Raw genomic sequence first — 23847 nt, 5'->3', positions numbered from 1 at the left:
AGGAATAACGGTCACAAGCTGGCAGAGGGTAGATTTAGGCTAGATATCAGGAGGCGCTACTTCACTGTCAGGGCAGCTAGGATCTGGAACCAACTTCCAAGAGAAATGGTGCTGGCTCCTACCCTGGGGTCTTTAAGAGGAGGTTAGATGAACACCTTGCTGGGGTCGTTTGACCCCAGTACTCTTTCCTGCCATGGCAGGGGGTTGGACTAGATGATCTACTCAGGTCCCTTCCAACCCTAGAAACTATGGGTTGACAGAAATGGGTGGCAGCTATCAAAGATAAATATGTATACTTACACATATGCACACTAGCATATAGATACTGCTTATATACATATATATTCTACTACTTTGTGTCTGTGTATATGTATATCTGTATGTCCATCCATCCGTGCACACACAACTTATATACTGCTTTATATATTGATAACAATGCAATATGTAGTGGAATGCCGAACAAATGAGCTCCAACCAACCACTTCAAAAGGGAACAAGGAGATGCTATTAACGGTGCAGACAGAAGTGCAGCTCCCAGCTGTAACTCAGAACATTTTCTGCAAAGCATTCTGAGTTACAATGTTACCCCAGACAAACCAGAAGTTCACTGCTGGTTCTAGGGAGAAGGAAACTTTAGGTGCAGGCTGGAAACCTACACCCAGGTTCCCACAGCAATGGCCACAGCTTTCTGCCAGTGCCGGCTGTTTTCAGAATGGGAGTGGGGGAAGGCAACAGAGGGAGCTCATTCTTGGGGCTCCCCAGCTGGTGCTGAAGGAGGGGGGGGGCATGAATAAGAGTCCCCTCCCCTTAAAGGGAACTGCAGTACACCAGCCCCACCCTCCAGGGGGTGCTGAAAAACACCATGCCGAACTTCCTCTGCTCCCTTTCCCCCCTCCCATTCTCCAAACAGCAACAAACTGGGAGCTCCGCAGACACAAATTACAGAAGACACTATATTTTTAAATGTCTTCATCTGATACCTCATGCAACAAGGGGTCAGATTTTCTCCCAACTGGACATTTTTTAAGCTGTCTACAGTTGTGCACTTGTGTTTGGTCATAGCTGTAAGCTGCTTTCTGTGGCCAGATCAGACAAAAACTGTCACTTATGTCTAAGCCCTAGGAGAGGGCCTCAGCTGTTGCACTGAATCTGTCACCTCTGTGAGCTCCTTTAGAGATACAAAGGAGTCAAATAACCATAAATTTAACCTTGAAATAGGAATACAATTGCAACAGTTTTGCTACCTTAATACCTCCCTACCTCACAGTGATAGAGCAGCTTCATCATGCAGTCACAGACGGACTGCACATCTGTATAACAGCATTCTGCTTCACATGCACATATTCTGTGGATAAGACCTACAGAGTGATATGCCACCTGCTGCTACTCCTGTATTCTCAGATAGTGAATGCTTGAAAGGCCTCAATTCATGCAACGGCAGTCAAAGACACTGGAAAATCTCTTTTGTAAGAGTGGTCCATAGTGACCATTCACAATCTAAGTAACTGCTACAAGCTGTTCTTAGGGTTATCCCTGAAGGGTGTTCACGAGGTTTAGACGAGGAGGTGGGGAATGAAGAAAACCAAAATAACACAAATAACAAATAAGCTTCTTCAGCCATTGTCCCTCATGTTCTGCATAACTACCAGTTTGCATTTGAACGCTGTTCACGGATGTAATTATGAAATCTTTGAATAGTAGTCTAGGGTCCTGCTACCTAAAATGTTACCTTTTCCCCAATGTCTTTCTGAAGATGTTAACATCTAAGTGCTTTTGCTGCTCCTACTTTAATTGATAGCATCACTCTCTCCTGTAAAGCTTATTCCCATTAGTGTTCTAGGGCTAAAGTCAGTTTGCCAGTTTCAGGGCTCAGTACAAATCGTGTTTTAATTTTGTGTTCAGCCAAAAATGCACTAACTTTTCTGGCAGGATGGAGGGGGAGGAAGAAGGGGACATCACATTTCTGTCTGAAAATGTGGTGCCTATCATGCCAAGATGGTTCATTCCTATTATTTTGTTTAGTTTATTGTATGCAGCAGATCAGGTGTCAGCAACCACCCAGCATGCGTGCTGAGCATGGCACGTGAGACCATTTTGCTCAGCACACCACGGCCAGCCATGGCTCTGGGTGCCTGCTCCCAGCAGGGCTTGTAGTGTCCCAGCTGCCTGCTGGGAGCAGCCCGGGCTCCAGGCTGGCAGCAGCTACCCAGAGCCAGGGCCACCTGCAGCCAGGAGGCTGCAAACAGCTGTGCTGGTCTCTGGAGCCCCAGTATGAACTCTGTACCGGTGTGTGCACGCACACCTTGGAGCAGGCAGTGGGGGAGACGCTCGAGGCAGTGCAACCCTGGTTTCTCCCACACTCCTGGCACAGAGCTGGTGACTGGGCTCCAGAGCCTGGCGCAGCTGTTTGTAAACAGCCTAGGTTCTGTGCAGCTACAGCAGCAGCAGGCAGGCTTCAAACAGCTGCGCCGAGCTCCACAGCTCTAGCATCAGCTCCACGCGCGTGCAGTCGCCGCCAGCATGAAGCCGATGCCACTGTCCCAGCTGCAGTCGGCCCCGGTTCTGGGTAGCTGCTGCCAGCCAGAAACCTAGGCTGCCCCCAGCAGGCATCTGGGATGTTGCAAGCCCTGCTGGAAGCAGCCCAGGCTCCAGCAGCTACCCAGGGCTGGGGTAGCTGCTGACAGCCACAGAGCCTGGGCTGGGGGGCAGGGGCTTTGGGTGGGAAGCAAGAGGCAGCAGGGCTGGGGGGCACAGGGCATCCTGCCGTGTAACCCCCTGCCCTTACTTTGTTTTTCTGGCATACCGGCACTCCAGCACCTTCCAAGGTAGGCATTGTAGTGTTTTTCAGCATGCCGGCCAAAAAACGTTGCCTGCCCCTGCAGTAGATAGTCTTGTGCGAGTAGGGTATCAAACATACCCCCAAACAACCCTCCCCAAAATCCAGCCTAACGTTAAATTAGTGTAGTTTTTTCTTATGGTGCCTACAGACTTCAGAACTGCGTGGTTCATAGATTAATTTCATAGATTTCATAGACATTAGGGCTGGAAGGGACCTCAGGAGATCACCGAGTCCAGCCCCCTGCCCAAAGGGCAGGAAGTCAGCTGGGGTCGTAGGAATGAAGCAGAGCCAGGGAACAAATCCTAATAAAAGGGGCCAAGTACAAAATCTAAGACCCTGCATTAAGCTTTCCTATAAAGGGACCCTGCTCTTCACTATGCCAAGTATTAACTACTCATACATCTACCCAGTTTGCATTTACTCGCTCGAAATAATATATTGCACAGAAATGTGTGCTACACACAGAAAAGTTTGTATACACAGAACCTCCAGAAAGTCATGGCTGCTGACAGAAGACCTACTGAATACCTACACTCAGGTGAAAAATAGCTCAAATTTTCTGCAGGAACTGAAAATGGAGAAATGTGACTTTGAGTCAGATTTAGAAAGACAGTATGATCTCTATTCTGGCAAAAACTGCTTACTCTGGTTTATATAAAAATTGTTATAATGATTTGAAACCCAATTCACTGCTATTCCTGTAGAACAAAATAACACACACACATATTTATAGCTTAGAGTACAAGAGCTGCCAATACGGCACTGGTACCGTTTGGGGTCTATGTCGATTCCGTACCGTTCCTTGTTGGTAAAAGTGAGGTGCCAGTTCCAATAACCAAGCAGATTCAATAGCAGTCACATCTCTCATGTAGTACTTGGAGGTCTGTATGACCTCATTGTAGACTACCCTGAAAACACAGATGGGAAAAATTAAAGTAATTTTAAAAGCAATGAGTAAAATAGCTTGGATTACATAAACTTTCTACATCTTATTTATTTCACATATGAAATGGTCTAGGTAGTATTTGCTGTCAGGGAAGAGAGCCCATTGTTTGTTATATGCCCTCTATGTATTCCTTCAAAGGCAGTCAGGGTACTGTATGGGGCAATAAGACAATTTCTAAAAATTCCAATGAAAAAATCTTAAGAAACCTACCAGGAAGAACAGATGAAATAACTTGTAACAAGGAAAAGGAGTGGTTAGTTTTCAGTTTGAAGTCAAGGAATGCTTGTGTAAAACATGTCCTAAGGATGATTTTAAGCATCATGAAGAGGGTACAAGTAAGAGACATGCTAAGGGGTGGACAAAAATCCAAAGTACATTAGCCTTTAAGCACAACTCACAACATAACCTGATAATAGAGCCCTAAGAGGTGGGTGGTATCTAGTTAGGAGAAAATTTAATGGAGGAGGGCTCTGCATGAAGCCTGGGCATATACCATCCAGAGCTTAGGGAACCAATCTGCTATGTCCTATGCAGCCCTGTAAAGAAACCATGCAAGTAAGTTATTTGTAAGACTGCCTCCCTATGGAGGTCATTTAACAAGCATCTACAAATCTGTACTGTGTTCCTTCACTCAGCCAACCCACAACTTCATCAGGGATGCTGGATGCAGGTACTATTCCAGTTAAGGAATTCATTGCACCCCCACCGTAAGCAGGAGTCTTAGACATGACAAACACTCCACCCACTGATTATTACTTTGCTTGTGTGAGAGAGAGAGAGAGAGACAGAGACAGAGACAGAGATGCTCACCTGCATCCCACATTTATTAAAATAGATCCTCCAGCCAGACAGCATTTTTGCAGCCTCATAATAGCACATTATTAATTCAATTAACCCTGTTTGCATTGGAAAGAGCAATTGTAATTTGAGCTCTTTACAACGTGTACTGAACAGCATTGCAATTAAAATATCTTATGACTGCTTTTTTTTTTTTTTTTTATCTCAGCATATACATGCAGGCAGCTTAAATACATAGTCGTATAGTTTAAGATAATACATAGCCCACAACCATTCCCTGCTGGTTATTTAACATCCTCGTTTTTACTTTAAATACTTAAAATGGTACCTACTCTTGGGTATCAGAGCACTTTGTAATCTAATGTATTTATCCTTCCAATACCCCTTTGAGTTAGGGGAGTATGTTATTTCTATTTTACAGGAGAAAAAAAACAGACACCGAAATAATAAGGGCTAGTTCCACAAAGGGACTGAGGTATGGATAATTGAATTCGAGTGAGCTAAAAAAGGTAGAGACTTACCACACAAGAGATGCTGTATAGCAGCTTGTTTACATGCCCATAGTTAGCCCACAGCAAGTGAGAGGAAAAGTGGGGCAGCTAATGAAACACAGCAAAGGTGCCCTGGCTTAGCTTTCCCTTGCTGTAGGATGACCGCACAACAGTTTTTCTATGGTAAGTCCCCATCCCCCATCAACTTCATATAATTTGATCATTTGTTCACACATACAGGCAGAGGCCAGGAGCTCCGCCCCACCCCATCACACCCACCTGTCTCCTAATCCCATCAGCATATGAAGTCCAGAGGCTCACATTTTGGCAACTTCTCTATTTGCCTAGATTTCTGTTTCTGTTACATTCAAAAATGCTTCAGTATTGAGAGAACAGTCAGTCAGTGACCCCATAAAATATACTGTCATTGGATAAAATATCTGCATGGCTTCTGAAACACAGATTGTAACCCAGGTATCCCCTGCTTCCAGGTCAGCATCTCCACCACTAGACCAGAGTCACACTTGCTCACGCTTTCCTTGCCTCTGGCTCAATGACTGTCACACCATGTGGAACAATTTCAACTGGCTCAGTTGAGAGTACCCCTCTTCCAGAACAACCCACTGACCAGTAATTAGGGCACTCTCCTACGAAATTGGTAAATGGGTTGGAATCCCCTTAGGCACGGAGTGGGGGACTGAACTTCAGGCTTAAACAACTAGACTACTGTGCAGAAAGGGAAACCACTATCACCTAAGGCAGCTTTTAAAATAAACAAATAAATGACAACCACCCCTTGGATTTTGATAATAATAGTTAAAATGCCCAACTCAAACAAAATTCACAGCTTTGAATTTCAAGTAGATTATGGCTCCTTCATCCAGCCCACAAGACTTGAAGTCAGACACACCTCTCTTCCACATTTCCTATTACCTACTTTAGGCAACTACTCACTATGCTCTGAAAATACCATTTTGAAGTGCTTTAGTCTCCCCATGCATTACAAGCATCCACACCTGAGGACAAGAGGGCGATCCAGACTGACCTTGACAGGCTCAGCAAATGGGCGGACGAGAACCTGATGGTGTTTAACACCAAAAAATGCAAGGTTCTCCACCTTGGGAAAAAAGCCTGCAGCATCCTTGTAGGCTCGGCAGTGCTACGCTGGCTAGCACTATGAACAAAAGGAACTTGGGGGTCATGACTGACCACAACATGAACATGAGCCTTCAATGTGATGTTGCAGCTAGTAAAGCGAGCAAAACACTGGCTTGCATCCATAGATGCTTCTCAAGCAAATCCCAGGACATTATTCTCCCACTGTACTCGATCTTGGTGAGGCCGCAGCTGGAGTACTGCGTCCAGTTTTGGGCTCCACAATTCAAAAAGGATGTGGAGAAGCTTGACAAAGTGTAGAGGAGAGCCACATGCATGATCAAGGGTCAGGAAAGCAGACCTTACGATGAGAAGCTGAGAGCCATGGGACTCTTCAGCCTGGAAAAACGCAGGCTCGGGGTGATCTGGTGGCCACCTATAAGTTTACCAGGGGTGCTCACCAGGATCTGTGGGAACATCTGTTCACCAGAGGGCCCCAAGGGATGACAAGGTCGAATGGTCACAAACACCTCCATGGCCATTTCAGGCTGGACATAAGAACGAACTTCTTTACTGTTCGAGCCCCCAAGGTCTGGAATAGACTGCCACCAGAAGTGGTTCAAGCACCTACTTTGAACACCTTCAAGAGACAATTGGATGTTTATCTTGCTAGGATCCTATGATCCCTGCTGACTTCCTCCCCCTGGGGCAGGAGGCTGGACTCGATGATCTTCTGAGGTCCCTTCCAGCCCTCATGTCTATGAAATTTATAAAACTCAGGGCTGTGGATTTCACCGTGGGAATGCATACCTAAAAGTAAAACACTACAACACCTAAGTTACTTTGTGGCTCTACCCTGAAGTGGCTTATCCAAGGTTGTAGCAGGCGCCTATAGAGCACAAAGGCTGCTCGAATGCAATTAATCTAGTCTGCTGGAGTGTGTCAATTGCCACAACCCTCCTCTGTCTTGTGTATGAGTATCCCAGCACTTAAAAGAGGTGGAAGGGGCACTTGAACTAATGGTCATTAAGCAAGCTTTAGGTCAAGCACCCCTGCCACCATTTTTAAACATGGGTATGTTTAAACAGGAGACGCAGCAGCACTTAATTACAGCTGCTCTCAGAGCCACTTTAATTAAAGCACCACACCCTCCACCACTGGTGGCCAGAGAGAGTGCAGAGAATTACTTTTGAGTCTGCCAAGTCCTCATCCTGCCCTTTCTTCAGGATTTTCCTCTAAATCACCGATTCTCAACCAGGGTGCCATAGCACCCTGGGGTGTCTTGAGATCTTTTCCAGGGTGCTGCAGGGTGCCACACCAAGTTAGCACTGTTAGTCTGCAAACAAGATTCAGAAGAAAAACACATCAATTTAAAATAGAAATCCACAGTTGTGGTCCAAGTTCTTAGCAACAGAAACACTGTTCTATTGTTTTCCTGTAGTTAAAAAAAAAGAGTAAAAACTAAGAGCTGGTATTTTCCAAGGGGTACTGTGAGTCTATCCAGGGTGTCTCAACTTTCCAAAAAGGTTGAAAACCACTATTCTAAATCCTCCCTTCTTTCTTACTGCTTGATTTGTCCCACTCACCACTGCATGACTTTTTTAGGCTGTTCCGTATCATATGCTTGAAGAAGTCTTCCACTTATCTTCCAAGCACTCTCTATTTTTACTATTTCAAATCTCTTCAGAGAACCCTCTATAGTAAGCGATGATATTGTTAAAAATGGCCCCAGCATAGTCAACAGTTCTGCACTCAGTCTGCTAACTTTCATGGCAAATATAAATCTGTATTTCACTCTTGCTAGCCCCAAAGAATTGGCACAGTTGGGACTGAACAATTTGGAGTTTATTCCAGTTTGTGCATTAATAGAATTAATCACTAGTTTAATTGTTCCTCTTGTGCACATTTTGTGTATGGGTGTCACAACTTTGACCCAGGGATTCAAAGGTGTACTCAATAGCATCATTTGGCCTTTAAAATATTTATTGTTCATGATGATGCATGATTCCAAACATCTCATTCGATTCCAAGAGCCAAAGTGGAATTTGCCAAGCAAATAGGAAGGAGAGTTTCATTTGTTAATCAAGTACTTTTCAGGAAAAAAATCACTGACACACAAACATACATACAGACACAGCACCCAAGCAGACCTGAACTAGAAGCACACTTTAAATCAACTTGTTTCTGTTTACCTTGATATGGACAGTCCTACCTTTACCTGAAACCTTCTCTCATCTGTTCTGAATTAGAAACTTACTGAAGCAAGGACAGCAAGCTATGTATATTTACTACATTGTTTCATAGTAGCAAGGGTCAGGAGGGACCTGAACAGATCATCTAGCCTGACCCCCTGCCACAGGCAGCAATGATTACTGGGTTCACAAGACCCCGGACAGGTGATCATCCAACCTGCTCTTGAATTTGCCCAAGGTAGGGGCGAGGACCACATCCCTGGGAAGTTGGTTCCAGATTTTGGGCACCCTAACTGTAAAAAATTGCCTTCTGATCTGTAACCTAAACCTATTCTCCATCAGCTTATTACCATTGTTCCTTATCACCCCACGTGGTGCTGGGGAGAAAAGGGCTCTACCTATTTGCTGTTGATCTCCCCTGATGAGTTTGTAGGCAACCACCAGGTCCCCCCTCAGCCTCCTCTTGCTGAGGCTGAACAGGTTCAGGTCCCTCAGTCTCTCCTCGTAAGGTCTGTCCTGTTGCCCTCTCACCAAGCAGGTGGCCCTCCTCTGAACCCTCTCCAGGCTGGCCACATCCCTCTTGAAGTGTGGCGCCCAGTATTGGACACAGTACTCCAAATGCGACCTAACCAAAGTCGCACAGAGGGGGAGTATCACCTCTCTGGACTGGCTTGAGATGCATCTTTGGATGTATGACAAGATATGGCTGGCCTTGCTGGCTGCAATCTGGCATTGCCAGCTCATGTTCATCTTGGAGTCAATTGTAAATAGTTAATAAAAATAACTATCTTCTCCTACATTGTTCAGCTAGGCATTTTGAGGACAGCTTTGTAAATCTCCATATCATCCCCCCCACATCAATAAACTAAGATCATAGTCATAGTGGATGGAGGCAGTTCCCCACAGAGATACCCCGACATGGTGGTAAGTTGTTTTCAGCAAAAAATCTCTATTCTGGTGCCTGGTAGAAGGGGTACCCGATTACCCATTTATCTCATCACCCCAATACTTTCCTCTTTTTTTTTTTTTTTTTAAACTGATTTTTTTTAAATGCAGCACAAAACACTCATAAATATATCTATCTATCTATCTATCTCAGCCATACATGTCAACCCAAGCTATGTGCATGTCCACCACAATACTTTCTGGTCTGATATGGATGTCTTTTTTCTATATGCTCCCCACCAATCACTTTTGTTTGAGCAGTCTATATAGTGCAAAGGAAGTTTCCCTTGAGCTACTATTATGGGAACTAGGAACTCCCAGATATATTGATACACTGATCTAGAATCAGTGTCACTAATCAGAATGTCTTGATACCTGGAGCTAAGTGACAGCAACTCCAACTTACCAGCGAGGAGGTTTCTCTGCATACAGCACTGAGGTGGGATGAATGTGCAGTTCATGGTCATCACGGATGGTCCTTGAAGACAGAACAATGTTTCAGACTTAGCTATCACAAATGTCAACTTAACACTTGCATATTAGCATTCTTCCATCCCCAATAAGAATGCTAATAAATTTAAGCAATGAAAGAGCTAGAACAAGTTAATGAAGTCAGACTTAATGCAACAGCTGTTCAGATGGAGACTGTGCTTCAATTCTGGCCCAAGCCACAAATGAAAGAACTGGGAGTTTACAATCTTATACTAAATGGATTTTTGTTCACATCAGAAGAACAAAGGCCTTAAAGGCTTTAAGGTGAGCTGAAGATGTCATTGCTGCGCACACTGGTCCAAGCTAATTAGTAGTTACTGCTAATAAGCCCTTATCAAGATTGCTAACCGTAAGTATTCAGTCAACAAAAGAAGAGATAAACAAGAAACATTTAGAAACTGTTACAAGCCTTCTAAGATTGTTTAACAAATGGACCAAGAGTTCTCTCAGGAGTCATGTGTTTCAAGAAGTACCTGTTCGTTGTCTATACATATTTATCATCATTTCAAAACAGCATGTTAAAAAATAAGTTAGTTCCAAAAAAATAATGAACCTATTTACCTATAAGCTCCTGTGGAGTGGAATTTGGCTGCATTAGCAAAGAATCCAGAAACTATACATCTCAAAACGGGATCTGGGTCACCTAAAGAAGAGAATCAATAAGTCTCTCTCTAAAGTGTGTCTGATAAACTGAGATACTGCCATGAGAAATAACAGCCCACACAGCACTCTTTCATTCAAAGCGACTTCCAGATCATGGATGAACTCTGCTTTGATAGGAAAGACTGTTTAGTGCCTTAAGAGAAGAGACTGGTATCTTCGCCCCAGCTCAGATTTCACAGTTTATCAAATCACTAAGTAAAACCACAGAGGTGTCCTAGAGATAATATAATTATATACACAGCGTTGCAGGATTTTGCAGCCCTGGGCTGGGCTGGGCTGTCTGCTCCAGAGAGCAGGGCCGGTCCTGCCCCTCTGCTCCCTAGCTGGAGCAGTGAGGGCTGGCTCACTGTGTCCCACCACCCCCACCTCAGGAAACCCTAGCCCCGGCCCCAACCCCAGGGTCTGGGACCAGGGAGGGGGGTTAAACTTCTCTTCCCCTGAGTACAGAGCACCCTGCCCTGCTAAACTTACTGCTAGCTGCAACTGTGGACTACAAATCCCAGAGGCACCTGGAAGCAGGAAGAGGAAGTGATGAGCAACCTTGCAGAGTCCTGCTACTGTGTCACGAGCAACCCTGCAGAGTCCTGCAACTGTGATTGCGGACTGCAAATCCCAGAGACCTCAGGGGCAGCAGAAAGAGGAAGTGAACATACAGCCCATCCTGGCTGTGTGCCAGAGTCATGCTCTAGCACCCCGGCTTCTGGCTTGAGCCACTGCAGGCATGTAGCTGCATTTCCTGAATCGAAAGGAATGTCTGTTCACTTTCTTACCGGTTCAATCTTTGCAGCTTAGACTAACCTGCAAACACTGAATCAATTCAGCCTCGGGCTTTTTAACTGTCTGTACTTAACCCTAATGATAAAAATAGACTTAAGTGCTGGTGTTGAACAAACAATTGTTAAATTCCAGCACTGTTATACATATGTTTAAGTCACTAAGACAAAGTATTTATTGACGTACAATAAGATCAGAAAATAGATCAACAAGCTGGGGACTCACTCCACACTAGTCACAAGGCAAATCTATGGGTAAGAAATGAATAAAGCCTCATTGCATTGCTCCTACCTTCACTGGACTTCTTCGGTACTTTAAATTTGACAAGAAGCTTTTTCAGCTGCTCTCTCACAATTGTTGCTCTGACAAGCCCTTTGTAGTTTAGAAAGTGCTCCTGACACCACTGAGAACTCTTGCTGTGCTGTATAGCAACAATACAAGAACAATTCAAAAAATACTACAAAAGGCTTCCATACTCAACAGAGCAATCGAGTTGTTTTCCAAGTAGTGTTTTCTTGATAGTTATCAAATTATGGGCAAACAGTGTAACTATGACCTGCCAGACTGCACAGCATACTTTAATTAGCTTGCAAATGACTTCCAGTTCCATAAACACCTATTTTCTACTCTAGGCTTGAGTCATTGCTTCCAGGATAAGAAAGGACAAAGTGCTTTATCTCCATGTGGACTAGCTTGGGTCAGTATTTTTCTACCCTAAAACATAAGATGACACTTCTGTACTTTATTTTTAAGTGTTTGTCTAGATACAGAACTATTACAAAAAAGCTATTTCTGAAGATCTCCATGTTGTCATACACTTATTCCAGGTATAACAGTGTCCACAGAGATTATTATTCTGAAATAGGTACTGCACTTTAAATTCATACTTTATCTTTTAAAGTATATAAAATCATAACAGGCACAAATATAATTCTTTGAAGAGGCTTCTAAAACCTGATCTACCCAGTGCTTTTTTATTTGTATACAACCACCTCATTTGGGGTGTGACTGAAGGGGGAGTTATTTTTTAAACCTCAAACATTTCTACCACTCTAACTCCTAATGCAGATGCAGTTATATCCTTATAAAAGTTACCATGTATTATTACAGCTTATTCCCCTTCCGATACAGCACAACTTAAGTCATAAAATTTATCTGTGTAGAGAAGGCCTAAGATTTCAACTAAACCTCATTGCTCACCAAGTACCCTAACATCACGAACAAGATATGAAGATTAACAAGTTGGGTTTTCAAAAGGAGCCTAAGGGAGTCAGATACCTAGCTTCCAATGAAACTCAAATCTGTCAGAAAATAAAGCCGAACAAGAATTTCAATGTATTTCAGTACCTAATTTCCTTAGGCTTCTTTGCAAATCCCAGCCTAAATGAAGATGTGGGTAACTTCAGATAGGGTCCTGTACAACATCAAACTATGGGATTCATTTGTCTTGTCAGCTCAGTGGAATTATGGGAACATCTGTGACAGAAGTAACCATAAGTTAATTCAAAAGTGTTAGATAACTGGATGGTCTATAAGCCCTTAAGAGTCTCAGTTTTGAGCATCTAGAATCGTAACCGCTGAAACCCACCCTATTCCCCCACTGTGAATTCACATACACCATAAATTGCTTACTTTAATAAAAGCTTCATAAACATTTAGCATAGTGAGATGATCGCCTTCTTCCACAGCAAATTTTCTGTGTTGCCTTGTCTGGAAGGGATGAGGGGAAAAGAAGAGAAATGCATTTTCATACACAGGTTTGCAATGGTTATTTCTAATAACTTTGGTTCTTATTATCTTCAGTATGTTAATGCTATACATATATTATAACTCCCGTCTAGCTGACAAATTCATAGTTTCATAGTTTCAAAAGTCAGAAGGGACCTGAGTAGATCATCTAGTCAGAACCCCTGCCATGGCAGGAAAGAGTACTGGGGTCAAACGACCCCAGCAAGGTGTACATGCAGCCTCCTCCTAAAGACCCCCCAGGGTAGGAGCCAGCACCATTTCTCTTGGAAGTTGGTTCCAGATCCTAGCTGCCTTGACTGTGAAGTAGCGCCTCCTGATGTCTAGCCTAAACCTACCCTCTGCCAGCTTGTGACCGTTATTCCTGGTCACTCCTGGTAGTGCTCGGGGGAACAGGGACTTCTCCAGTGCCTGCTGATCTCCCCTGACTAGTTTGCAACAGGCCATTAGATCCCCCCTCAGCCGTCTCTTGTGGAAGCTGAACAGGTTCGGGTCCCGTAGCCTCTCCTCATAAGGCCTGCCCTGCTGCCCCCTGATCATGGGAGTGGCCTTGCTCTAGACCCTCTCCATGTTATCCACATCCCTCCTGAAGTGTGGCACCCAGAACTGGACGCAGTACTCCAGCTGCGGCCTGACCAGTGCCTCAGTGAGGGATTAAAATATTTTACTATTCAACATATACTTAAGGAAAACCTATAAAAAAACTGAATAAAAGAAATGAGGTATTTTCACCAGTAGACTCAACTGCATTTCTGCCTATAAATTAACTTTTTTTTATTGAATACTTTTGTACTCTGAAAATAAAATTTACCTTTTTCCTCTACTTTAATCTCGGCAAGAAGATCAAAATAAACAAGGTCTTCCTATCTATTCACTGTGAAACTGGCTTATACTAGCTTCTGAGGACTCGTACTCAGCTTCCCCGTTTTTTGCATTATTAACCATACAGGCAAGAACAAAACCATTTTATTCAGGTATATCAAACTTTGTAACTCCCTAGTGAATTATTAACACGAGTTGGCAGAAATTCCAAGATACGGAATAAGCAAGAAAAGTCATGAAATTGAACTTACAGCTTGTGCTTTTTGGTTTGGAGGGAGCACAAACACATTCTGAATCTGCATCATGGCAGCAATACTCAAGATTTCCTGGGAGCAGCCAAAATTTCCTGAAGCATAAGTTACAGGGAAAAATATAAGAACAAAATATAAGAAAGAGTTCTTACATCCAATCTCACACACAAATGATACAATGGAAAAGACAAAGGATTTATTTTTAGACATTTTATGGAAAAAACAATACTTTCAAGAGAAATGAAAAATATAGTTATTTCACTACAAAGCACTGTTGGTAAAATGCCTCCCTCTCTCAACATCTGATTATTAGAAGAGAATCACTCAGTTCTCTGCCGAAGAAACCACATACACCCAGCTCTGATATATCTATCTACTTCCATATTACACAAATGGACAAAACATCAATGGCTAAAATATGCTTATTAGATTTTCGTTTGTATTTATACTAGAGTACAGAATATATATCATTTCAACATACTCTATGAAAAAAGTGCCTTTTACGCATTTAGTGCTAAAGGGGTACATCTACACAAGACGCTTAATGCACAGTAGACTAACTCTACTGCACACAAGTGCATCATAGCAAAAGCCATGCTAATGTGCAGTACATTAATCTATTGTGCATTAAGCATCACAAAAAGACTGTGCACATTTGCTACTACGCATTAGCACTGGCTACTGTGCATTTATGTAGTACTTCATGTTAGAGGTACTAAACTTAATGTGCAGTAGCAAAGATGCATTAATAAACGTGTAGGTACATCCAGTATAAGTTTTTTTGAAAAGTCACTAGTTAAAGGTTTGGTTCTCTTTTCTTCTTTTAAAAGAAAACTTGACAAGTTATGGTACCTCTGCCAGTTATTACACAGTATGTCCTCCTACAGTAGATGGTATGCGTGGGTTGTACAAAAGTTTCTTATGCTTAATATTTCTGTCAATATACCTCCTTAAGCAGTATATACCAAAGTATTTACCAGTCTTGAAAGACTTATACTAATAGAACCAGCCCACAATGAATGAAGTTAAGAATGCATATAACTTTTCAGGATTGGCTGTTCTACTATACTGCCAAATCCTACAGTTTAGTATCTGGATATTAAATATTATTATTATTTCCCAAGAGGTTTCCCAAAAATTCTACAAAAACTGTGCACTTACACAGAACCTATCATAAAAATTCTCTTCCACTGGCATAGACAACACTTTACAATCAAACACTTACCTTATCAAACAGACTGGTGTAATACTAAAGGGTCAACAGAATAAGCAGGCCAAGTTCTGATAAAAGAGTTTGAAAATTGTAGTCTAACAGGAAGGAATGCTATAGAATTCATTGACTATCAGACTTCCCCCTGCCCCCAATCTCTTCAATATAAATCAAGCCAAACTAGGCAGCAGTGTGTTTCAGAGACTACGCAGGTAATCTAATACAGGACTAAGTGATATTGCCTCTGGGTAGAATGTGCCTCATGATCAACCCACAACCAACAACAGAAATGTACCCACCTGATTCCAGCAGCATCTTTGCAAACATAGGGTTCAAAGGAAACTCTGCTATTCTCATACCAAGAGGTTCTGTTAGACGACAGTGTTTATCCAAACCTGCAGAATTGTAATGATACAGAAAACAGGCAAAAGTAGCAGAGTATATTATCAAAATTGCTAAATATTTATTATGGAAAAAACATTTTGTGCAAACAAAATGCACAAAAAACAAGTTCAACTAATAATTATCAAACTGGGAACTTGGAAACTTAGACACTCTTCCTTGCTCCCATTTAGTATCTGCTGAGCCAGTATTTTTTTTTAAGCAAACATATATCTGAATCCTCTCCTGTTCACAGACACAACAGCTCCTTGATCCATAACCAAATTCGACCGGCACCTATAGCAATTCAGAAACTATTCAGCCAGTGGTTACAGGAATCAAACTCTTCCACACATTTTGCCAGACAACCTTTTGAAAGCCTTTAACCCTGCAAATTGAAACCTTGTAAAATTTCTACCTATTCTTGAAGGAATTTCCTCAACTTTTTTTTTTAGGGAAAAAAGTGCACTGTTGAGAAAAGAAGCATGGGCAAGATGAGCAGACGGAGAAGGTCTGAGGTGACAGAGCACCATTTTTCTGAGTCATCTCTCACTGACTCACTGACAAAAAATTAAATGTAATACTATCATTGCTACAGTATCTACACCAGGTAGGCAACCTGCAATCTCACATACCAGTCATTACTCAGCAGCTACATTCCAACTCCAAAATTGTTACTGTGTGTGATCACATACAGGATAGAAAGATAATAGTTTGATTTTCAATTCCAAAGTTATTACTAAGCACTCTCAGTGTGTTAGGGATCTTCTGCAGAAGAATGGCTGCTTACTTACAAAAAGACTCAGTGCGTATCCGACAAGAAAAACTAAATTTGGAGTCCTATACATTCTCTTTAGAACTCCATGTTGTAAACATTTCCTGGAAGAAATGTCTTTGGAAAAAAGATTTGAGTGGAAAGGGTTCTAAGGGTAAGGGACACCACAGAAAAAGAACACATCGTTTGAGAAAGCTACATAAAGACAGCTGGGAAAGGAGAAGAGGAAAGACTGCAAAACGAGGAACATTAAGTGAAGATGAAGATTAAAAGCCTGAGGTAGAATAAAGCAGGACGGTCCCTCAAAGGGTGATGAGGATAGCAGAAAAAAGTGGAGTATGGGATTTTTGCCCAGTCTACACTGGGGAAATAACTGTGGTTTAGTGTGAAGAATAAAAATGGCTGTGGCCTACCAGTTGTATAGCATATTTTATAACAACACAGACCAGACAGAGCTATAACGTGGCTGTGACAGTCAACTTTCACAAACGTGATAAATACGGTTCCTTAAGCAATATGGGCAATGGGCAACATTTCCAAGAGGATCTTGGGAATTTCTGTGCCTAGTTCCATTAAGCATTTTTCAAAACTGCTCTGAGCATTAGCAGAAGCATTCAGAACACATGTGGGAAATGGGAGACAGAAATAAGCAATCAGACTCTAGACAGACAAGGTTTTATAATTTGAGAGAGAAAAACTAATAGATTTTGGAGATGCTGAAGATCACAAAGCAAGAGGTTTCAGTAAAAGGTATACTGCATGACGTAGGAAGAGTGAATCTGTAAACCTGAGTAACAGAGTGGGACAAGATGGTATGCAACACAAAAAGCAAGGATGGATAAGTAGGGAAACAAAGAACCATGAAGAAACTTGAAGATGTCATACATTGGGGGAATTTTTTTTTACCTTATCTTAATATTTTATTGTTTCTCTAATTTTTTGTCTTTTATTGTACTCTGAGCCTTTTCGGCAAGGGAAGCAATTAATAAATGCAAATAATGCCAGGATGAAAAAAGCATTTATCTCCTCACATATTTGTAGGCAAAGAAAAATCATAAAATGAAGTGAAATAGAGAACAATGAGTTGTTCAGTCCCCAATACTAACAACACATTTTAAAACTGTAAATACCTTTATCAGCAATCTAAACTTCATTTAACATTAAATTATCTGCCCTTTACTGGCAGTGGCAAGTCAATCTACACAAGAATTTCTGGTAAAACCAGATCGGATGAGTGTTTCACAAAATGTCAAAATGTATTTTCTTCTAAGGGAAAACCTGCAGGATTGTTCATACAGGTAGTCACTCTGGAACTGAAAATGTTATAGTGAATTTTAAACACAAAACACCAGGAAATTCAAAAGTTATACTAAACTTAACTATTACTTTGCCACTCTCTTCGTAAGATATCTAGGTCCTACTGTAATTAATTCCTTTGCTCAGCTGCAACTTTAACTACATACTTACCAAACATGTCTCTCACTTTTAAATTCATATGATTTTATCAGTTTAACTGCAACAGACAAACACACTCTTCTAAACTAAGTAATAGTGGCAGCTGCTCTATTCTGCTGAAAGACTGCAGGTGGCAAACAGGAATTTTTTCTGCACCTCTCTTGGGATCTGCCCCAAAGCACAGGGTTTTCTGCCAGAACAGCAAGGCAGTGAACTAAACCTGTCCGTCTCCCTAAGGTGCTTTAGTTGCATATTTACAATTGCATTACATGAGCCAATCTCATAGCATTGGTTCCAGGCTCAAAATGGCTGCTAAGAATCAACCTGCTCACAGATGAAAAATCCTCTCTCCTTTTCTTAGTTAATGGCTAAGAACTAAGAATTCTAACAAAAAAATGCTTTCCAAAAGTAACCAAGGATAAGTGACTAAAGAATTAGTTTACGGTTTCTAAATTTCACACCCTTCAAAAGAATGACAAACAATTTAACAAGCATGTTAAATCTTGGGAAAATTACAGGTTTCTGGTACTTGTACAGCGTAACATAAAATGAAAGACACGTCCAATGCATCAATTAAGAACTTCAGTGCAAGGTAATTTATTCATATGAATAAATGCATATTTAAGTGCCTATTTTTAGGCTCTGATCAACTTAGTTTCCGGAAACTATTTTCTAATAAGCATTTTGCATGATTGCAGTAAACAGGAAGGGAAGACCTGCCATTGTGAGTCAGAGTAGTCCGCCTAGAACAGTATCCCATTTCTGACAATGATGAATAGGAGCTGCTTCAGAGGAAAAAAACTTCAAAAATTTTCTAGAGCATTCAGTTGTTTCATAATGGCTCCTTTCCAAGGCACGTTCATTAAAAGCTAGTTTAAAAGTTTATGGAAAAATTGGGGAATTGTGGCCTCAACAATTTCACGGTCTGATGGCTGGGGAACTGGATCAGTGGACGGACCCAGAGAGTGATAGTTGATGGAACGAAATCAACGTGGTGCATGGTAACCAGTGGCATCCCTCAGGGCTCCGTTCTCGGACCTGTACTCTTCAATGCATTTATAAACTATCTGGATTCTGGTGTTAGACGTGGACTGGTTAAGTTCACTGACGACACCAAGCCACTGGGAGCAGCTATGAGGAATAGGTTACCCTAGAGCACAGGCTGGCAATCCAGGCCGACCACAACAGGCTTACAAGGTGGGCGGATCAAAACCTGATGGCATTCAACAATGAAAAATGCAAGGTGCTCCACCGTGAGAGGAAAAACCCACACCACACTTATAGGCTCAACAGTGCAACACTTGCTAGTAGGGCTGTGCAAAGCAGCACTGATCTGCTTCAACTTCTGTTTCAACAGAACAGTGTTTCGTTTTGAGTTTAGTTTCCTTTCGAAAAGCACTGTTCTGTTTTGTCAAAACAGTTTTGCTCTTTCAATGCTGTATCGACATTTCGCCCATAGGCTGTAATGGAGAAACATGAAACTGGAGGAGGAGCATCCTCCTGTACTCGCAGGCAGATCGGGGGCCCGCACCCCCAGAGGAGACTGGCAGAGACCCGCAGCCCTCTCAAGGGTGCAGGCAGGAGGCTGTCGCTGCCGCCTGGGACCGGCGCTGGGAGCTGAGCCTAGTGGAGAGAGGCAGCACACAGCCCTGTCACTGTGCTCCACTTATACCACGAGGCTCATTTTACGGGGCTGGGAGCCACTGGGCGCTGAGCCTGGTGGAGGGAGGGCACTGGGCACTGCACCCCACCTCCCTCTACCGGGCTCAGCTCCCAACAGCTCACAGCCCCGTGGAACTCAGCCCGGTGGTAGGAGGCGGAGCGTAGCACTGGCTCTGCCCGCCTCCTGCCACGGGACTGAGCTCCACGGGGCTGGTGGAGCCAACTGGAATGCAGCCCAGTGGCAGGAGGCAGGCAGAGCTGGTGCTGTGCTCAGATTGGCTCCGCTAGCCCCACAGAGCACAGCCCACCAGTGGGAGGCAGGGAGAGCCAGGGTTTCATTCCCCTCCCGGGCTGAGCCACATGGGGCTGTGGACCCACTAAGAGCGCAGACCTGGCTCTCCCCTGCCTCCCACCACCTGGCTGCTGCTTCAAAACTTGAAATGTTTCAAAATTTTCAAAATGTTTTGAATAGCCTCATTTTGTTTTGAGGATGTTTTGAAGCCCTTTGTTTTGTTTCAATCTCGCCATTTCGAGCTTGAAATGAGTCAAAACAAAACAGCCAGCAAAGCTTCACACAGCCCTACTCACTAGCACCATGACTGAAAGAGACCACATGATTGACCACAAGATGAACATGAGCCACTGCAGCCAGCAAAGCAAACAAAACTCTGGCTTGAATCTACTGATGCATCCCAAGCAAGACCCAGGAAGTCATCCTCCCACTTGACTCGGGCTTTGTGAGACCACAGCTGGAATACCATTCTGGGCTCTGCAATTCAGAAAGGATGTGGAAAAGCTTGAGTCCAGAGGACAGCCACGCACATGATTAGAGGACAAGAAAGCAGGCCTTATGAGGACAGGCTAAGAGCCATGGGACTCTTCAGCCTGGAGAAGTGAAGGCTCAGGGGTGACGGTGGCAGCCTATAAGTACATAAGGGGTGTGCATCAGGAACTGGGAGAATGTCTCTTCACCAGGGCACCCCACGGGAAAACAAGGCACAATGGTCACAAACTCCTGGAAGACCATTTTAGGTTGGACACAAGGAAAAACTTCTTTACTGTCCGAGTTCCCAGGGCCTGGAATAGACTCTCCCCAGAGGTAGTGCAAGCACCTACTCTGTATATTTTTAAAAAACACTTGGATGCCTATTTTGCTGGGATCATTTGACCTATGGTGACTTCCTGCCCCTTGGGCAGGAGGCTGGACCCGATGATCTTGAGAGGTCCCTTCCAGCCCTAACGTCTATGAAATATATCCTTTCTAAAACTTCTGGATGCTTAGGGGTTTTTTGTTGCTCGTTTCTGTTTAGAACAGAGGTAGGTAAAATAGGACCTGCAAGCCAGATCCAGTCCACCAAGGAATGTTATCCAGCCCATGGGATGTTCCCTCACCACCACCTGGACCAGGCTCGGGGGCAGCCAGAGCCATGGCACGGGCAGCTGGTCCCACTGCCCCAGGCACACAGTGGGGCTGGGGCAATATGGCAGCCAGACTCTGCTTCCCAGCAGCCCTGAAAGCAGCAGCTCCTTCCAGCTGCTACTACCAGAGTTTCCACCATCACTGGACCCAACCCCACTTCCCAGGTACCTTGGCCTATCCATCTCACACACTGGACAGAGCAGGGTCTCCATGGAGACTGGCCCAGGACCCATGTAAGTAGGGCATGTTTGGCCAAGAAGATGGAATGGGTCTGTGGGCAGGCAGGGAGCTGTAGCTGGGAGTGGGACGGGTGGGCAGAGCCAGGACCAAGATCACAGGGTGGTAACAGATAAGCAATCTGCACCCTGCACAACAGATTGTGACTGGCCAAACCCAGGAGGGGGGCAGAGTATATATCCATGACCTGGACTCCCCTGCACCCACCCCAGCACAGGCACATGCAGGCAGCCCAGAACAGTGTAGCTGCACAGCAGTGCAGCCTAGCAGTGCAGGACAGTCCTAACAGATGACAAATGAATTAGACTGCCCCACACTGCTGGGCTATAGTGCTCCACAGCCACACTGTACTGGGTCTGCCCAGATGCATCTGTGCTACAGTGTGGGCAGCAGGGGCCGGGTCACAGGCATATGCTCTACCCCCTTCCTGGGTTGGGCTGGCCATGATGTGCTATGCAGGGAGTGGATCGCAGATCTGCCCTGGGCCCCAGCCCCATGCTGTCACCACAGACGATCCCAATCCCAGCCCAGCCTGGAATCCCATCCACCTGACTGAGCGCACCCTACCCATGGAGGCCACGTAGGGAGTTTTGGTGAGCTGTTGAGGGTGGAGGTTGCCGACCAAGAGCTCACCAAAACTCTGTAAGTGGCCCTCCAGCCTAAATAATTTCCCTCCCTGATTTAGAATCATCTTAGAAACACATCAAGAGTGGAGCTCACTCTTAAGTGTTCTCTTTCCAAACAGTATTCTCTAAAAGATGCCAGATTAATACCTGTTTAAAGAACGGAAACATGGATTTTGACTTATTCCTCTGTAACGTTACTATAAAAACCTATGAAAATGTTTTTTTATAGTAATTGCTTACCTCCTAAAGCATACAGCAATTCCAAAGCTTGCACCATTGATTGTGCAGGGGGTGGCTGTGAAATACAAAGAAAAACAACTTTTCAGATTATCACTGACATAGTAATTCTGTGAATTTTCACAATAAGGAATCTTATAGTTCTTTCCTCTCTCATAGGAAAGGAAAAACACCCCAGCAGCACCAGGTATAATCTTTCGTTATCAATCCCATCCTTTCTGTATGCAGTACTTTCCATACCCTTTTGAATACAGAATGGAGGGAGAGTTATTACCATCACCTCATCTCCTGAACTGTTACAGCATAATTGCTGTGATGCTTTCAAGACCCTATGAGCACATGAAATAAAACCAAACAAACTTGCACTGTCCAAGAGCTATTCCATAGGGAACTGGAACAATTTATTTTTAAACTGTCTTACTTTAAATGCTATTGTACTGGGTGGTGCATATCAATGGAAATATAACAATAGGAGACATTACAAAAATTGAATTTAATAATTGTTTGCTACAGCTAATAGAAATTAAGCCAAGTAATTTTTATTCTTCAGATTTCTTTTCCACAGCTTAAGTGCAAGGCAGCTATAACTGTACAATATTTGATTAATCCTGAGGATCTTCTTCTGAGTGGCTCTTTTTATAACAGCTATTCTTGATGAGAGTAAACTCTCAGGTCTTTCCTGTACAACAGGATAAAATAATGGAATTTCAGTAGAGCTGGAAAAGTAAGAAACAGCTAATACTGCTCACTAAAATGGATGTGGTCAGCCAGGACTCTTTCCAAAGTAGCAGAGCAACTACAGTGCATGGACCTCAGATTGTTTATAGAGCACTTGCCTGTGATCCACAGGGAGAAAACAGGCATACACTACTGGATCATCTTTCTTGTTTCCCACTGCTTCTACAAGTGTCCAGGATCATTATTGCAAATAGGAGCCCGGATATTTGTAGATAACACCAGGAAACAAGGAGGAGCCAGCCAAGTAAATATGCTAATACTGTAGCTGCCACAGAGATGTTACACAATTATAAACTGGGTACTGGTTAGAAAATGATTAGTCTGTTAAGAGAGTCCACAGCCTGAAAAGTCTGACCACCTGAGAAGCAGATTTCTGAAAGGAATCCATGACTTACCGAGAGAAAGGGGAACCTGAGCACATTGTCAATTCCCAAAGCTTTCAACTGCAATATGACAGGTGACAGGTTACTCCGCTGCATTTCTGGAACAGTGGACTGTGGCAACTTCTCAAAGTCTTCCTCTGTGGGGGATGAAGTAAAAGCTCTTTGGAATCAAGTTTCAGAATCAAATACTCATTCTGAGCCAATGTATTTTCTTTGTATCCCATTTGATTTTCACATTGTTAAAGTCAGTGAAATGCTTTAGAGGTACTCCCTATACAAAAAATTACTCTAAGTCAATGTAAAAAGAACAATATTTAAACTATTTGACTTCTATTATTAATTAAAATAATATTGACTGGAGACCACACCCACCATCATTAACAAGCCACTTGTTATCAACATGGAGTGTTTTTAAATCATAAACTACTATAGCCAAAGATCTATACAATGAAGGACGCAGGGCATATTATCATGATACCTGAACATCATCAAACATTACTAAATGAATTATACATAAGGCATCTGCCTAGTGGTATGCAAACCCCCATAGGGCACAAATGCTTTCCGGCTAGAATTAAATCAACAGCAGTCTGAACCTCTCAATGAGTATATTTTAAGACAGTTCCTGATGTGATGTTTGCAAAAAGAAACAGTAAAGCTAAATGCAAG

At 43.1% G+C, this 23847-nt stretch overlaps 1 protein-coding gene across 3 annotated transcripts in view; it reads right to left on the bottom strand.

The window, feature by feature from the left end:
• Positions 1-23847, bottom strand: part of DHX35 (DEAH-box helicase 35) — a 56084-nt gene that overhangs the window by 6857 nt on the left and 25380 nt on the right. For 2 of the 3 annotated variants that reach the window (XM_090065173.1, XM_090065174.1), the window contains exons 13-21: positions 23191-23315; positions 22061-22115; positions 15564-15659; positions 14055-14149; positions 12868-12945; positions 11527-11656; positions 10360-10441; positions 9713-9784; positions 3609-3747 (exon numbers count right to left, since the gene is read on the bottom strand). In XM_090065173.1, the coding sequence (XP_089921299.1) occupies positions 3609-3747; positions 9713-9784; positions 10360-10441; positions 11527-11656; positions 12868-12945; positions 14055-14149; positions 15564-15659; positions 22061-22115; positions 23191-23315 (872 nt within the window). The remainder of the gene's footprint in view (positions 1-3608; positions 3748-9712; positions 9785-10359; positions 10442-11526; positions 11657-12867; positions 12946-14054; positions 14150-15563; positions 15660-22060; positions 22116-23190; positions 23316-23847) is intronic. The other variant, XM_090065172.1, reaches the window with a different exon arrangement.

This window comes from Crocodylus siamensis, chromosome 10 (genome assembly GCF_052110815.1).
Source record: "Crocodylus siamensis isolate JL-2025a chromosome 10, ASM5211081v1, whole genome shotgun sequence".
In the NCBI taxonomy this organism is placed as follows: Eukaryota; Metazoa; Chordata; order Crocodylia; family Crocodylidae; genus Crocodylus; species Crocodylus siamensis.
The sequence above is the reverse complement of the archived record's forward strand: the minus strand, read 5'-3'. Positions and strand labels throughout refer to the sequence as shown.